The following is a 14011-nucleotide window of genomic DNA, read 5'->3' as shown; positions in this document are numbered from 1 at the left end:
GTTCAATTCTATCCCTCTGGAAATGAACTCCAGGTACTTGTTTTCTTTTTTTCCCAGTCTTATTAACCTCGTGATTGATTTAGCGATCTTCTTATCTGTTGTCCTCGATGCCTCTTTTCGCCTACACCTTACGTACCATTGAGCATATGACTTCTTTACTCTACCTGCTAAAACACACTCCCTCACCATTTCTCTATATCGACTTTCTTTTGCCAATTACGCTCCTATTCTTCAAGATCATTAATGTCTTCCTGTATTTTTTTTGCTGTCCACTTCTCATCTAATATCATGTCCCAATTTGGTGTCATCTGTACAAGTTGAAGTTCTGATTCTTGAGTTTATGTGAACAACAAATAACAGCACTGATCCTCATAAAACACAGTGTCCCATTGTTTACTCATTCAAGTGACAAATGTTAACCCCTACTCTGTATTTTCTGCTTTGTAGATGGTTTTTGTAGATGAACCCTGCCCCCATATGTTCAGACCCTGGTTATGAGTCCACTACACATTAACTTATCAAAGGCTTTTTAGGACTCCAAATGGATGTGTCTGTTACATTAACATTACATATACTTTCTTAAAAGAATTCAGTAAAGTTCCGAAGCATTACTTTCTTTGAAATTTATGCTGACAACTGTTCAATGTATTTTCTCTTTCCAGATATTTTCCTTACTGCATCTTCAGATCAAAGACTTTCTATCTTTTCAACCTTTTCCAATCTTAAGTTAATTGGTCAATAGTTTCTTGGACTTGTTCTAGCTCACATTTTATGCACGCGAATCATATTAGCAATCTACAAGTTCTCTAACTATTTCTTTTTATCGTGCTTTTTAAAAATATATATTGTAATGCCATTATTGGTATCACTTCCAGAATTTTCTTTAATACATGCAGATTTTGTCATCTCTAAATTTAATCAGACTATCAATTATATATTTCCTTCATTTTGATTTTTCCTCAAACAATAATTATTTCCTGAAAGCTTCAAAACCACTGTGTATAATTACGTCTCAGGATGTGAGTTATGAAAAATGTCATTGATACACAGGTCCAGGGTTTGGTCAAATTGGGTACTCTTTCCTGCTTATTTTGTTTGTTTGGAGATTAGGGACACCATCGTCATCCGTCAGTAAGCTAAAGAATGCAAATTTCAATCATTGTTCTTGTGTCCAGGGCAGTCTGAATATAACAGCAGTTTGAAAGCAGTTTTAATGACCATTAAAGTCCTATCTTTTCAGCAATTCTTTGTTATTGAGAAAATTGCATGTTTTAGAAATCTTCCTCAATGAAAGGGGTGGCACAGTGGCTCAGTGGTTAGCACTGCAGCCTCACAGCACCAGGGACCTGGCTTCAATTCCAGCCTCGGGTAGTTGTCTGTGCGGAGTTTGCACATTCTCCCTGTGTCTGTGTGGGTTTCCTCCAGGTGCTCCGGTTTCCTCCCACAGTCCAAAGATGTGCAGGTTAGGTGGATTGGCCATGCTAAATTGCCCGTAGTGTTCAGGGGTGTGTGGGTTATAGGGGGATGGGCCTGGGTGGGATGGTCCAAGAGGCAATGTGGACTTGTTGGGCCAAAGGGCCTGTTTCCACACTGTAGGGAATCTAATCTAAAAAAAAATGCAGTCTGTTATATTTAACTGTACAACACCATTTCCCACCTTTTACACAAAGACTAACAATACACTTATTTGCTTATGTCAGTTGGCAGTAAGGGAAAGCAGTAAGATTAAATGGCCTTAACTTCCTGTTTGACATGTTGACTTAACAACACTGATATGATATGAAGCAGAAAATCACAGCTTATACTGCTTTCTATAACTAACAGCTCAAAATGTACTTATGGTTACTGCTTTGAAAGAAGGGCATTTATTCCTTTATAAGTAAGACCCACCAAAAAGAATGATATAGAAAAATATGATAGAAATCTCTCCACTGGTCTTAGATCAAAGGCAAATAAGCGTTACAAGCTTATGTCAAAAACACCTCGGAATAATAAATAAACTGTTCTAAATGCTTCTTCGGAACAGACAAAAGGAGGGAGAGAAGGACGATGACAAGGAAAGGTGACAAAAGAAGAGAGGGGAGGAAAGTGAAGGGAGGAGGAAGGGAGGGAGAAGTGTGGAAGCAAAGGAAGGAGGCAGGATGGAACAGGAGGGAAGAATGGAAAGCAAATTGATTGCTTGATTAATTAATAGAATCATAGAATTTACGGGAAGCCATTCAACTCATCTGTACCTGCTCATGAAAGAGCTGCTCAGCAAGTCCCATTCTCGTGCTGTATCTCTATAGTCCTTTAAATTTATCCCTTTCAAATATATGTCTAGGTCTCTTTTGAAACCTCATATGGAATCCACCTTTACCACTTTACCAGGCAGTGCATTCCAAATCTTAAGTCTTTGAATAAAGAAGTTTCTCCTGATCTCACCCCTAGTTGTCTTGCTGCTAGTCTTGAAATTGTGACCCTTGGTTACTGATACACTAACCAATGGTAACAAAATATCCTTCATTACCCTGTCAAAATCATTCATTATTTTGAATAAGATCACCTCTGTTCCAAGAAGAATAAGCTCAAGTTTTTCTTTTTTTAAAATTCATTGATGAGATGAGGGCATTGCTGGCTAGACCAGCATTTGTTGCCCATCCCTAATTGCCCAAAGGGCAGTTAGGTGTAAACCACATTGCTGTGGGTCTGGAGTCACATGTAGGCCAGGCCAGGTAAGGATGGCAGTTTCCTTCCCTAAAGGACATTAGTGAACAAGAGATAACAAAGTGTGGAGCTGGATGAACACAGCAGGCCAAGCAGCATCTCAGGAGCACAAAAGCTGACGTTTCGGGCCTAGACCCTTCATCAGAAAAGGATGGGGAGAGGATTCTGAAACAAATAGGGAGAGAGGGGGAGGCGGACCGAAGATGGATAGAGGAGGAGATAGGTAGAGAGGAGACAGACAAATTAAAGGGGCGGGATGGAGCCAGTAGAGGTGAGTGTAGGTGGGGAGTTTGGAGGGGATAGGTCAGTCCGGGGTGGACGGACAGGTCAAGGGGGCGGGATGAGGTTAGTAGATCGGAAATGGAGGTGCATCTTGAGGTGGGAGGAGGGAATATGTGAGAGCAAGAAAGGTTAGGGAGCCGGGGATGAGCTGGGCTGGTTTTGGGATGCAGTCGGGGGAAGGAGGATTTGAGAAGGGAGGCGCAGTTGTAGTATGGCGCACTGACCTCTATATTGCTGAGGTCAGCCGTCAACTCTCCAACACCACCTCCTACCACCCCCTGGATCATGACCCCACCCCCAAGCACCAAACCATCAACCCCCAGACCATCCACAACCTCATCACCTCAGGTGACCTCTCACCCACAGGCTCCAACTTCATCATTCCCCAACCCCACACTGCCCGTTTCTATCTCCTTCCCAAAATCCACAAACCCGCCTGCCCTGGTCGACCCATTGTCTCTGCCTGCTCCTGCCCCACCGAACCCATCTCCACCTATCTGGACTCCATTTTCTCCCTCTTGGTCTGGAGCTCCATACCTACGTCTGTGACACCACCCACACCCTCCACCTCCTCCAGAACTTCCTATACCCCGGTCCCCAACACCTCATTTTCACCCTGGACGTCCAGTCCCTATCCACCTGCATTCCTCATGCAGATGGCCTCAAGGCCCTCCGCTTCTTCCTGTCCCGCAGGCCTGACCAAACCCCCTCCACCAACACACTCATCCACCTAGCCAAACCTGTTCTCACTCTCAACAACTTCTCTTTCAATTCCTCCCGTTTCCTACTGACAAAGGGGGTGGCCATGGGCATCCGCATGGGCCCAAGCTATGCCTGCCTCTTTGTAGGTTATGTGGAACAATCCCTCTTCTGGACCTACACTGGCCCCAAACCCCACCTCTTCCTCTGTTACATTGATGACTGTATGGGTGCTGCCTCATTCTCCCAAGAGGAGCTCGAATAGTTCATTCACTTCACCAACATCCTCCACCCCAACCTTAAGTTCACCGGGACCATCTCCAACACATCCCTCACCTTCCTGGACCTCTCTGTCTCCATCTCAGGCAGCCACGTAGAAACCGATATCCATTTCAAGCCCACCGACTCCCACAGCTACCTGGAATAAACCTCCTCCCACCCACCCTCCTGCATAAATTCCATCCCCTATTCGCAATTCCTTCGCCTCAGCTGCATCTGCTCCCAGGATGAGGGATTCCACTTCCGTACATCCCAGATGTCCTCATTCTTCAAGGACGGCAACGTCCCCCCAGCAGTGGTCGAGAATGCCCTCGACCGTGTCTCCCGCATTTCCCGCACCTCATCCCTCACACCCCGTTCCCGCAATAACCGCCAAAAGAGAATCCCCCTCATCCTCACATACCACCCCACCAACCTCCGGATACAACGCATCATCCTCCGACACTTCCGCCATCTACAATCCGACCCCACCACCAAAGACATTTTTGCATCCCCACTCTTGTCCGCCTTCCGTAGAGACCACTATCTCCGGGACTCCCTTGTCCGCTTCACACTCCCCTCCATCCTCACCACACCGGCACTTGCCCCTGCAACCGCAGGAAATTCTACACTTGCCCCCACACCTCCTCCCTCACCCCTATCCCAGGCCCCAAGATGACTTTCCACATCAAGTAGATGTTCTCCTGCACATCTGCCAAAGCGGTATACTGCATCTGCTGTACCCGTTGAGGCTACCTCTACATTGGGGAAACCAAGTGGAGGCTTGGGGACTGCTTTGCAGAACACCTACGCTCGGTTCACTGCACCTCCCAGTCGCAAACCATTTCAACTCCCCCTTGCGTTCCTTCGACGACATGTCCATCCTGGGTCTCCTGCAGTCCACAACGATGCCACCCAAAGGTTGCAGGAACAGCAACTCATATTTCGCTTGGGAACCCTGCAGCCCAATGGTATCAATGTGGATTTCACAAGCTTCAAAATCTCCCCTCCCCCCACTGCATCCTAAAACCAGCCCAGCTCATCCCCGCCTCCCTAACCTGTTCTTCCTCTCACCTATCCCCTCCTCCCACCTCAAGCCGCGCCTCCATTTCCTACCTACTAACCTCATCCCGCCCCCTTGACCTGTCCGTCCTCCCCGGACTGACCTATCTCCTCCCTACCTCCCCACCTATACTCACCTCTACAGGCTCCATCCCCGCCCCTATAACTTGTCTGTCTCCTCTCCACCTATCTTCTCCTCTATCCATCTTTGGTCCGCCTCCCCCTCTCTCCCTATTTATTCCAGTTCCCTCTCCCCATCCCCCTCTCTGTTGAAGTGTCTCGGCCTGAAACGTCAGCTTTTGTGCTCCTGAGATGCTGCTTGGCCTGCTGTGTTCATCCAGCCCCACACTTTGTTATCTTGGATTCTCCAGCATCTGCAGTTCCCATTATCTCTGACATCAGTCAACCAGATGGGTTTTTCTGACAATTAATAATGGCTTCACAGTCATCATTAGATTCTTAATTCCATATTTTTGTTGAAATCAAATTCCACCATCTGCTATGGTGGTACTTAAATCTGGGTCCCCAGAGCATGACCTGGATCTCTGGATTAACAGTCCAGTGATAATATCATTAGGCCATCACCTCCCCTTAAATTTCTCTAGCCTTCCTTGATTCTAAAAATCCCCTGTTCCTGGTATCATTTTAGCAAATCTCTCTCAAGAGCTTTAACATCCTTCCTTCAATAAGGTGCCCAGAATTTAATACAACCCTCCAAATGTGGTCTGACCAATAATTTGTCGTGATCTTGCTTTTATGTTTTTATGTATTTATAAACTAAGGTCATATAATTTTTCTTATCAACTGCTTCAACTTGCCTGATAACTTTGGAGAATTATGCATGTGAACCCCAAGGTCTCTCAGCTCCTGTACTCCTCTCACTGTTGTACCACTGAGCTTGCGATGTCTCTCTATGTTTCTTCAACCAAAATGTATTACCTCACATTTGACTGTATTGAAATTCTTCTGCCTGGTATCAGACCTGCCTTTGATATGCTGCCTGTCAAGTATTAACTTATTTTTCTCTAAGTGTGTTTCTATCTTATCATATAATAGCCTCCATCAAATTTCCCACTGTTGACGCCAAACTGACAGGTCTGTAGCTTTCTGCTTGTCCTTTGCCCCTTTTCTGAAATAACAATGTTACATTTGCAATCTTTCATTCGCCTAGAGTTAATCCTATATTCAGGATACTTGAAAAATTTCCATGAAAGGGCTCTGCAACTTGTTCAGCAATCGAGGATATATCCATCAAGGCGTAGCAACTTCTCTACCTTGAGTGCTGCCAACTTTTTTAGTATCTCCTCTTTATCTATCGCTATATTGCTCAATCCTCACATTTACAACTAAGCCATTGTCACCATTTTCTAATTTGGTAAAAACAGAAACAAAGTAATCATTTAGTATCTCTGCCATATTCTTTGCTTCAGTTAGCAACATACCCCGCTTGGTCCTTTTGGGCGCTACTTTAGCCGTCAATTCTCTGTTACAGTTATTACGTTTGTAGAACATTTTACTATTTGTTTTAGCTCAGCCTGCTATACTTGTTTCCATGTCCCCAGATCATTACCTGGGTCTCTGGATTAACAGTCTAGTGATAATACCACTAGGTTTTGTATATGTGCCCAGCTTGCACCCCATTTAACTTGCCTTTGAAATTCTCCCATTTTTCGTCCACTGTTTTATCCACCAAATGCGTTTCCAATCAATGTGCTCCAGTTCAAATTTTAGACCCCTAATATCTGCCCTTTTCCACTCTGGAACCTTAATCTTTGACTGATTTTTAACTTTTCCTATTTAATATTGAACCTCATTGTACTGTGATCACTATTTCCCAAATGCTCCCTATCCCCCTGATCACTCTGAAGTTCTTCACTTGGCCTGCCTCATTTCCTCGGACCAGATCCAGTGCAGCTCCCTCCCTGGTAGAACTGGAAATATACTGTTCCAGAAAGTTCTCCTGCATACATTGATGGAATTACTCCCCTTCTATGCCCTGTACGCTACCTTTTTCTAGAGTAGCTGTTAAAACCTTACTTGTCCTGGAGATTTCCATTATCTGCCGACAAATGCTCTCTTCCACTTCCTCCCCACTATTTAAAGGTCTACGATAAAAACCCAACAAGGTCACCACTCCATTTCTGGATTCTAATTCAAGAACGGCACCTCATTCAAGTGCAATGACACCATCTTTAGCCAAGACGACTACACCTCCTCCCTTCTGCCCATCTTGTTCTCCCAAAAAACATTATAACCCGGGATGTCAAGTATCCAGTCCTGTCCGAGCTTGAGCCACATTTCTGTCAAAGCTACTATGTCATAACCCCATGCCCACCCTGAGCAATTTCTTCTTCCAGTCCCCAGTTTAGTCTGTTTCTATGCCGTATGACTCTCTGACTACATTCTGTGCCCTTATCTCATTCTTGCCCTTTGGAAGATGGCCATTTTTTTGATCACTATCAACACTCAAACCTTGCCCCACTCCTTTTTCCCCATTGCCCGTCTTCTCTCTTTTGTCCTCACTGGTGCTCCCAAATCTAGGCCCAATTATCAACTCACTCCCACTGTACTATTTACTCTCTCAGCCAGGAGATTCATTCAATTTCTGCTCAAATGAAACCCATTTCTTCTGAACAGCTTTCTCCTTTCCCAACAATGATCCCAATGCCCCAAAAATCTAAACCCCTCCTTTCTACACCATCCCCTAAGCCAGGCATTTAGCTCTCTGATCAGCCTTTGCCTAAATGGCGAAGCTCCTGGCACAGGTGACTATTACCCAGGAGTGCTGCATTTCACCCGACTCCCTAATTCCTGAAACTTATCCTACATGTCCTCCATGCTCTCCCTCGCTATGCTGTTGACTCTCACATGAACTACAACCATTGGGGTCTTGGATATCTTTGGCTATTTAAAAATACCATAGGATCTTCTCTAACATCTGAGCAGGTCAATGAATCTTTGACATGATATGCTCTGTGATACTGCTAGTGCATCAAAAGACAATCCCACAGAGCCAATCTGTACTGCTTTGGGTAATTTTTCTGTGCATGGCAGCTGGACAACAAAGGAAGAAATTAGTTTAAGCATGCCTCCCTCAATCTTTCAATATTGTTTATCTTCCACTTATATATTTGCCATTTTCTGCCTGTCCCTCAGTTGCGTAACTAACAAATTTGAAGCATTTAAAAAGTATATTCCATGATCAAAAGAGTGTGACTTGTTTTCAGAGACAGATTTGTTTTCCAAAAAAAATTAACTCTAACATTCTCCTGACATCTGTCAGTATGGAAGGTTTGCTGGTGAATGGGCTTGTCTCTTGCAGAGGTTGGATACTAACTCTAACATCTCTTTCTACTTCCTTCATAAACATGGTAATAAATACTGAACATTAATCCACCATCTCATAGAATGTCAAAGACATAAGCTCCACAGGGGATCATTGCCAACTAACCTTAAGTCTGCCTCTACCTTCTTGCACATGTAGGACTGCTTTGGTAGATCCATTGTTTCAGCTGAGTTTTAGGCAACAGTGGGGCAGCGAGACAATGATAATGTTGTCTCTGGGCTAGCAACCCAGAGAATCAGTTTCTAGTTGAAAGCACTGCAAACATGGGTTAGAAACTCACCAGGACTAGGTGCAAATCATAATTCAAGCAATAAAGCTGGGCTACAAAACATGATTCAGTAATGATGACCATGACATTTACCAGGCATGTCAAAACTCATCTGGTTCACTAACATCCTTTAGAGAAAGCAACCTGTTATCCCTACTTGGTCTGATTCTTCAGCTTCCTCTGATATTGCTGAGCAAGTTACTCGATTCATGGGCAACCAGGAATGGGCACAAACATGGCCACAACAGAGTTGTCCTTCTGCCATAAAGGAATAATAGAAAAAAAATTTCTCCAGATAAAATACATCACTTTTATGAGTCCTATCCATGCCTGTAGGTGGAATGCTCTTTGTTCCAGCCTTATATAGTTTCTCCTCCACCCAGTTCCACCATATTCTCATTTTCCAGTGTCAATGTACCTTCTGGTTTTTCTCCTGAACTGAAAAGTTGATTTACACTGCTACTAATTTCTGCATCTCATGGACCACTTCCAAATCATCCCTTCTCCACTTTTCACATCTCTTTCTTAATGTCCAGAAATAGGTGTGAATTATTATTCACTAGCAGCTCAGTGACTCACAATCCTTTGACTGTACTTTCCTCCACCCAGCTACCTGGAGGGAGTTTCTCTATCCTCCACGATCTGCTTCTCCATTGCACCTGTTCTGATAATGCCACCTCTCACACCAGTGCTTTCCACATCTTTCTTTCAGCTCAACCAATTATTCCCCTTAACTGTAGTTGATGAGGACACTGACCCTGCTATTTGCCCCACTTGCACTCTCTTCTCCTTCCCTTCCCTCCTAGAGACTAGATAACGTTCCCCACTTTCCACACCATCGAACTCCATATTTAATGGATAATTCACTGCTTTTCCTACCAATTCCAATGCAGTATTACCCTGAATACTTCTTGTCAGCCATTCCCTCTACAATCACTATGTTTATTTTCAATGATCTTGAATAACCATACTGCTTCTGATAATTTCCCCTGCAAGTGCATAAGATGTAACACCTGTTGTTTTACCTGCTCTCTTTCATCTATCCAGTGCCCCCAGCACACTTTCCAGAGAACTGTGTACTCTTTTAAATTCAGTGCTCACAAATGAGGCCCTCTCTACATTTCTAAACCAATCGCAAAGTGATAACTGTTTTGCTGTACATCAGTTCACAAATGTTACCACATGCTTTCAGACACTTGCTATTTTAATTCCTCGCCCAATCTGATTTCCCCTTCCTTGACCAACCACAATGTTTGAATCAAGTTCCAGAGATCAAGAAACAGCTCCTCACAAGGCAGAAGGAATTAGTTTCATTTCGCATCATGTTTGGCACAACATTGTGGGTTGAAGGACCTGTTCTTGTGTTGTACTGTTCTATGTTCTATTTTCAGATCATAACCACTGCCCCCAGTCATTTTATGAATAGTTCTATATTGCCATGTATGCTTTCCTGAGACCCAGCACTTTTTTCTTTGCTTGTCCTATTACCATCTCCACTTACCTTCCAACATTATCATTCTCATGTATCATTTCTGTCTCCCATCCCATTACAAACTCTTGCTTTAGTTCTTTCCTTCCATTACTGGTTATCTTGCCTCAAGTTACTTAAAACCTGTTAATCTCCAACAATTGCCAGTTCTAATGAAAGGTTATTGATCTGAAAAATTAACATTGTTTCTCTCTCCACAAATGCTGTTTGGCCTGGTGAGTAGCATGAGCATAGTCTGTATTTATTTCAGATTTCCACCATCAGTGGTGTGTTGTATTAGATTTTCCACCTTTCTGTGATTACAGTAGTGCTGGTGGTGGAAGGGTTGGGGTGGTGTAGAGTGAATTTTCGGGATAATTATACTTTCGTAATAGTTACACTGTCAATTTTCCTGCCATAAAACTTGCACAGCTGTCATCTGGGAATCTTCTGGGAATGGCACTGTGTAGTCAAAACATTGAGCATTTGACAGCTTCTGCTAAAGTAAATATACCAATCCAAAACTGAATGCAATGACCATCCAATCCAGGAGGTGATTTAGATTCCAGCCACCAGTTTATAGTGCAGCTAGTGACTAGGCCCATGAGGGAGCCCCAGAAGCTGTAGATGAGTGAAGGAGTCTGCACCTTGTTGGTCAATCTCATCCATTTCAGAAGAAATAAGACAGGAGTTGACTGTTTGGCCCACTATTTTGCCATTCAATAGGCTCATGGCTGATCTGATATCCCTCACGTCCACTTTCCTGCCCTTTTCCTGTACCCTTTGATTTCCTGATTGATCAAGAATCCATCTACCTCAGCCTTAAATGTACGCAAGGAATTTGCGCCCACAGCTCTCTGTGGCAAGGAGGTCCAAAGACACTCAACCCCCTGAGAGAAGAAATTCATCCTCAGCTCAGTCTTGAATTGGTACCTGTTTATCCTGAGACTGTGGCCTCTGGTCCTAGACTCTCTCATGAAGGGAAATATCCCTTCAGTATTTACTCCGTTAAGAATCGTATATGTTTCAATGTAATCATCTGTCACTCTTCCAAGCTTCAATGAGTAGAGTCCCAGCCTGCTTCGTCTTTGCTCATAAGGCAATCCGTCCGACACAGGGATCATCCCATGGTCTAAATGAATCCAGACCAGGGTCAAGTGGCTGAACTGTCCCTCTCTCTGGACACCTCAATGATGACGTCTGTTGAAACATCGTCCGGTGAGGGACAATGGCAAGGTCAGGAAAATCGACAGATTATTGGGAAAGGAAACAGTATGTAATTTTTGGTTTCGAATAAATTAGCAACAAACACAGGAAATGCTGGAGAAACTCAACAGCTCCGGCAGCATCTGTGGAGAGAGGAACAGAGTTAATGTTTGGAGTTCAGGATGAATTCTTCAGAACTGAGAGGTGCTGGAAAATAGGATTTTTTTAAAAAATGTACTTTTGACAGACGCTAATAAGCAACTTCACTTGGCAGCACACAAGCACCTACAAATGTCATTCGCATCAAAACTACATACAATAGAATTATTTAGCATTGTCCTCAGTTCATTCATACTGAAGGCTCCCAAAGACTTGGGGCGATAAGAACAGAAATTGGTGGAGAAACTCAGCAGTTCTAAGCAACATTTGTGGAGAAAGAAACAGAGTTAACGCTTTTGAGCCCAGGATGACTTCTTCAGAACCCAGTAAATGAACAGGACAGTGACTTGGCACTTACCGTGGTGGATGAAGGGGTCGGTCCTGTTACCCTTTCCCGCTCCATTGAAGATCACGACAGCTGCCGCCCCCCGTCTAAACCCATTCTCGATCTTCTTCGCGAAGGTGCAATTGCCCCTCTCCACGAGCGCTATCCAGGGGCTCTCGGTGGCGCTGAAATCGACGTGGTCATCGCAGGCCAGAGCGTCGTGCGAGTCGGGGACGCCCACCACACCTCTGGCCCCTTTGACCGGCGAGTTGGCACCGTAGATGCCATCCACGCTGGTGGTGAGCGTGCGGTTGGCGACCGCTGAGAAACTGGTGACATTGACAATGGCTGTGGATATCGCCAACTCTACTCTGGCCGTCGCCTGGCACAGAAAAGCCAGCTGTAGCAACCACACCGCGTGTGGTCCATCAGCCTCAGAGCCCTTCATCGTCCGCTCACACCACCAACCCCCTACCACCACCTCCCACCTCTCTCTCAAGCCAGACTCCGGTGTATTTGTAAATATTTATAAAAAAAAACAGAAGTAAAAGAGAAACAAACATTGGTGTGTCAGGCCAGTGAGAGAGAGAGAGAGCTGTAATGACGGTGAGAGATTTAACGCAGTAACTAATGTGTATGTGTGCGCTGCGCTCTGTCTCACTGCTGTGTAAATGAGCCTTCCTGCAACGCAATAGCATTTAGCATTGTTTGCGAAGCAGCTGCTCGGAACCAGTCACTCTATCTGACTTCTGCAGCCACCAACCGCCCCCCCCCCCACCCCACCCCAAATTGAACTTCGATTCCAGTCCAAAGGTAAAGGAGATTTAGTTATTGGCTCAGCCGAGAACACACAATTAGCCTCAGTCACTTAGACCCGTCAGCACGGAGCTGAATTTTACAACACAAGCCTGTTTTGCAGTGTGTGTGTGTGTGTTTGGCGGGGGGAGGTTGTGTGCTGGGGGTGAGAGTTAAACCAACCCAGCTTCTCTGCTCTGAAGCTGCCGGACCTGTTGAGTTTCTCCAGTAACTTTCTCTCTTTCGCTTCAGATTTCCAGTTCTCTGTATTTTTGTTCTGGGTGGAGGGGCGTTAAAATTATTGTATTTCCCGACAGGTGCCAGGGTCACAGAAGTTCGCAACTCCAAGCGAAACAACGCTTTCAGCTCTGCCTATAGTCTGACGCTGTAACCCAATAGGTGTCACACAACACCCCTCTCCATCTGAACCTGGCCGCTGTGTTTCAAAGGATATTTATCATTCTGCAGACTGAGTGCTGCCAGGTGGAAATTAACACACACGGTGAATTTCACTGTCACCCCAGCCCCCTCCCGAACTACGAGGAGGCTAATGTTGTTTCTCTTCCTTCTCGGATCCAGACGCCAAAATACCAAACTGCAGAAATAAACCACAATTTTACTTCTTCCCCGTGTTATAAATAGAATTCGACAAGGGGGGTGGGGGGAGACAGAAAGAGCGAGAGAAAAGAAATCAGTCATCTCAGCTGAAATTGACTGCAAGTTAACTGGCCCGCGGATTTATATCAGCACTAACGGCCACATTGACAGTTCAGAAATCCAATGTCACCGAAATTCGACCAATGTTGCCCTCGACTAGATCAAGGATCCAACTGTGAACACATTTCACCCCAGTCCTCAAAAAAAGGGGCTTTTCAGCAGTGACTGAGGCGAATTTCCATTTCTATTGCCTCAACCCTGTGGCTCAGTGATTTCTCAAAAGTAATCTTAAAGTTCTGTGGAATCCATGCGGTGAGCCGTTCGGCCCATCGAATTCATACTGAAATTCTGAACATCATCCCATCCGAACTCACCGTCTTCCTGTATTTTCCATCCTCGACACGATAGGCAATTCAGCACGGCCAATCCACCTAAACCTGCACATCTTTGTGGAGGAAACTGGGGCACTCGGGGGAAACCCGCACATACACAGGGAGAACGTACAAATTCCGCACACAGACAGTCGCCCGAGGCTGGAAATGAACCCCGGTCCCTCGCGCTGTGAGGCAGCTAACCATTAGGCCACCGTGCCGCCCCAGAAAGTTCTCATCCGTTGTTCTAAGAGCTGAATGTGTTTAATGTGGAATAATATTCAGCAAAGTAACCAGAGACTAGCCAGAGTTCATCAACAGTTTGGACCAAAGAATCTTCATCGTCCACTTCATAATAGAATCAGAGAACAATAGAACACAGGGAGAGGCCATTCAGCCCATCATTTTG

General features: G+C 44.8%; 1 protein-coding gene across 1 annotated transcript in view; it reads right to left on the bottom strand.

The window, feature by feature from the left end:
• LOC125458807 (E3 ubiquitin-protein ligase RNF128) overlaps nucleotides 1-12515 on the bottom strand; it is a 149541-nt gene extending 137026 nt beyond the window's left edge. The window contains exon 1 of the mRNA XM_048544504.2: nucleotides 11813-12515. Coding sequence (XP_048400461.1) covers nucleotides 11813-12227 — 415 coding nt within the window. The 5' untranslated portion in view covers nucleotides 12228-12515. The remainder of the gene's footprint in view (nucleotides 1-11812) is intronic.
• Between the last annotated feature and the right edge of the window lie 1496 nt (nucleotides 12516-14011).

This window comes from Stegostoma tigrinum, chromosome 15, assembly GCF_030684315.1.
Source record: "Stegostoma tigrinum isolate sSteTig4 chromosome 15, sSteTig4.hap1, whole genome shotgun sequence".
Taxonomy (NCBI): domain Eukaryota; kingdom Metazoa; phylum Chordata; class Chondrichthyes; order Orectolobiformes; family Stegostomatidae; genus Stegostoma; species Stegostoma tigrinum.
The sequence above is the reverse complement of the archived record's forward strand: the minus strand, read 5'-3'. Positions and strand labels throughout refer to the sequence as shown.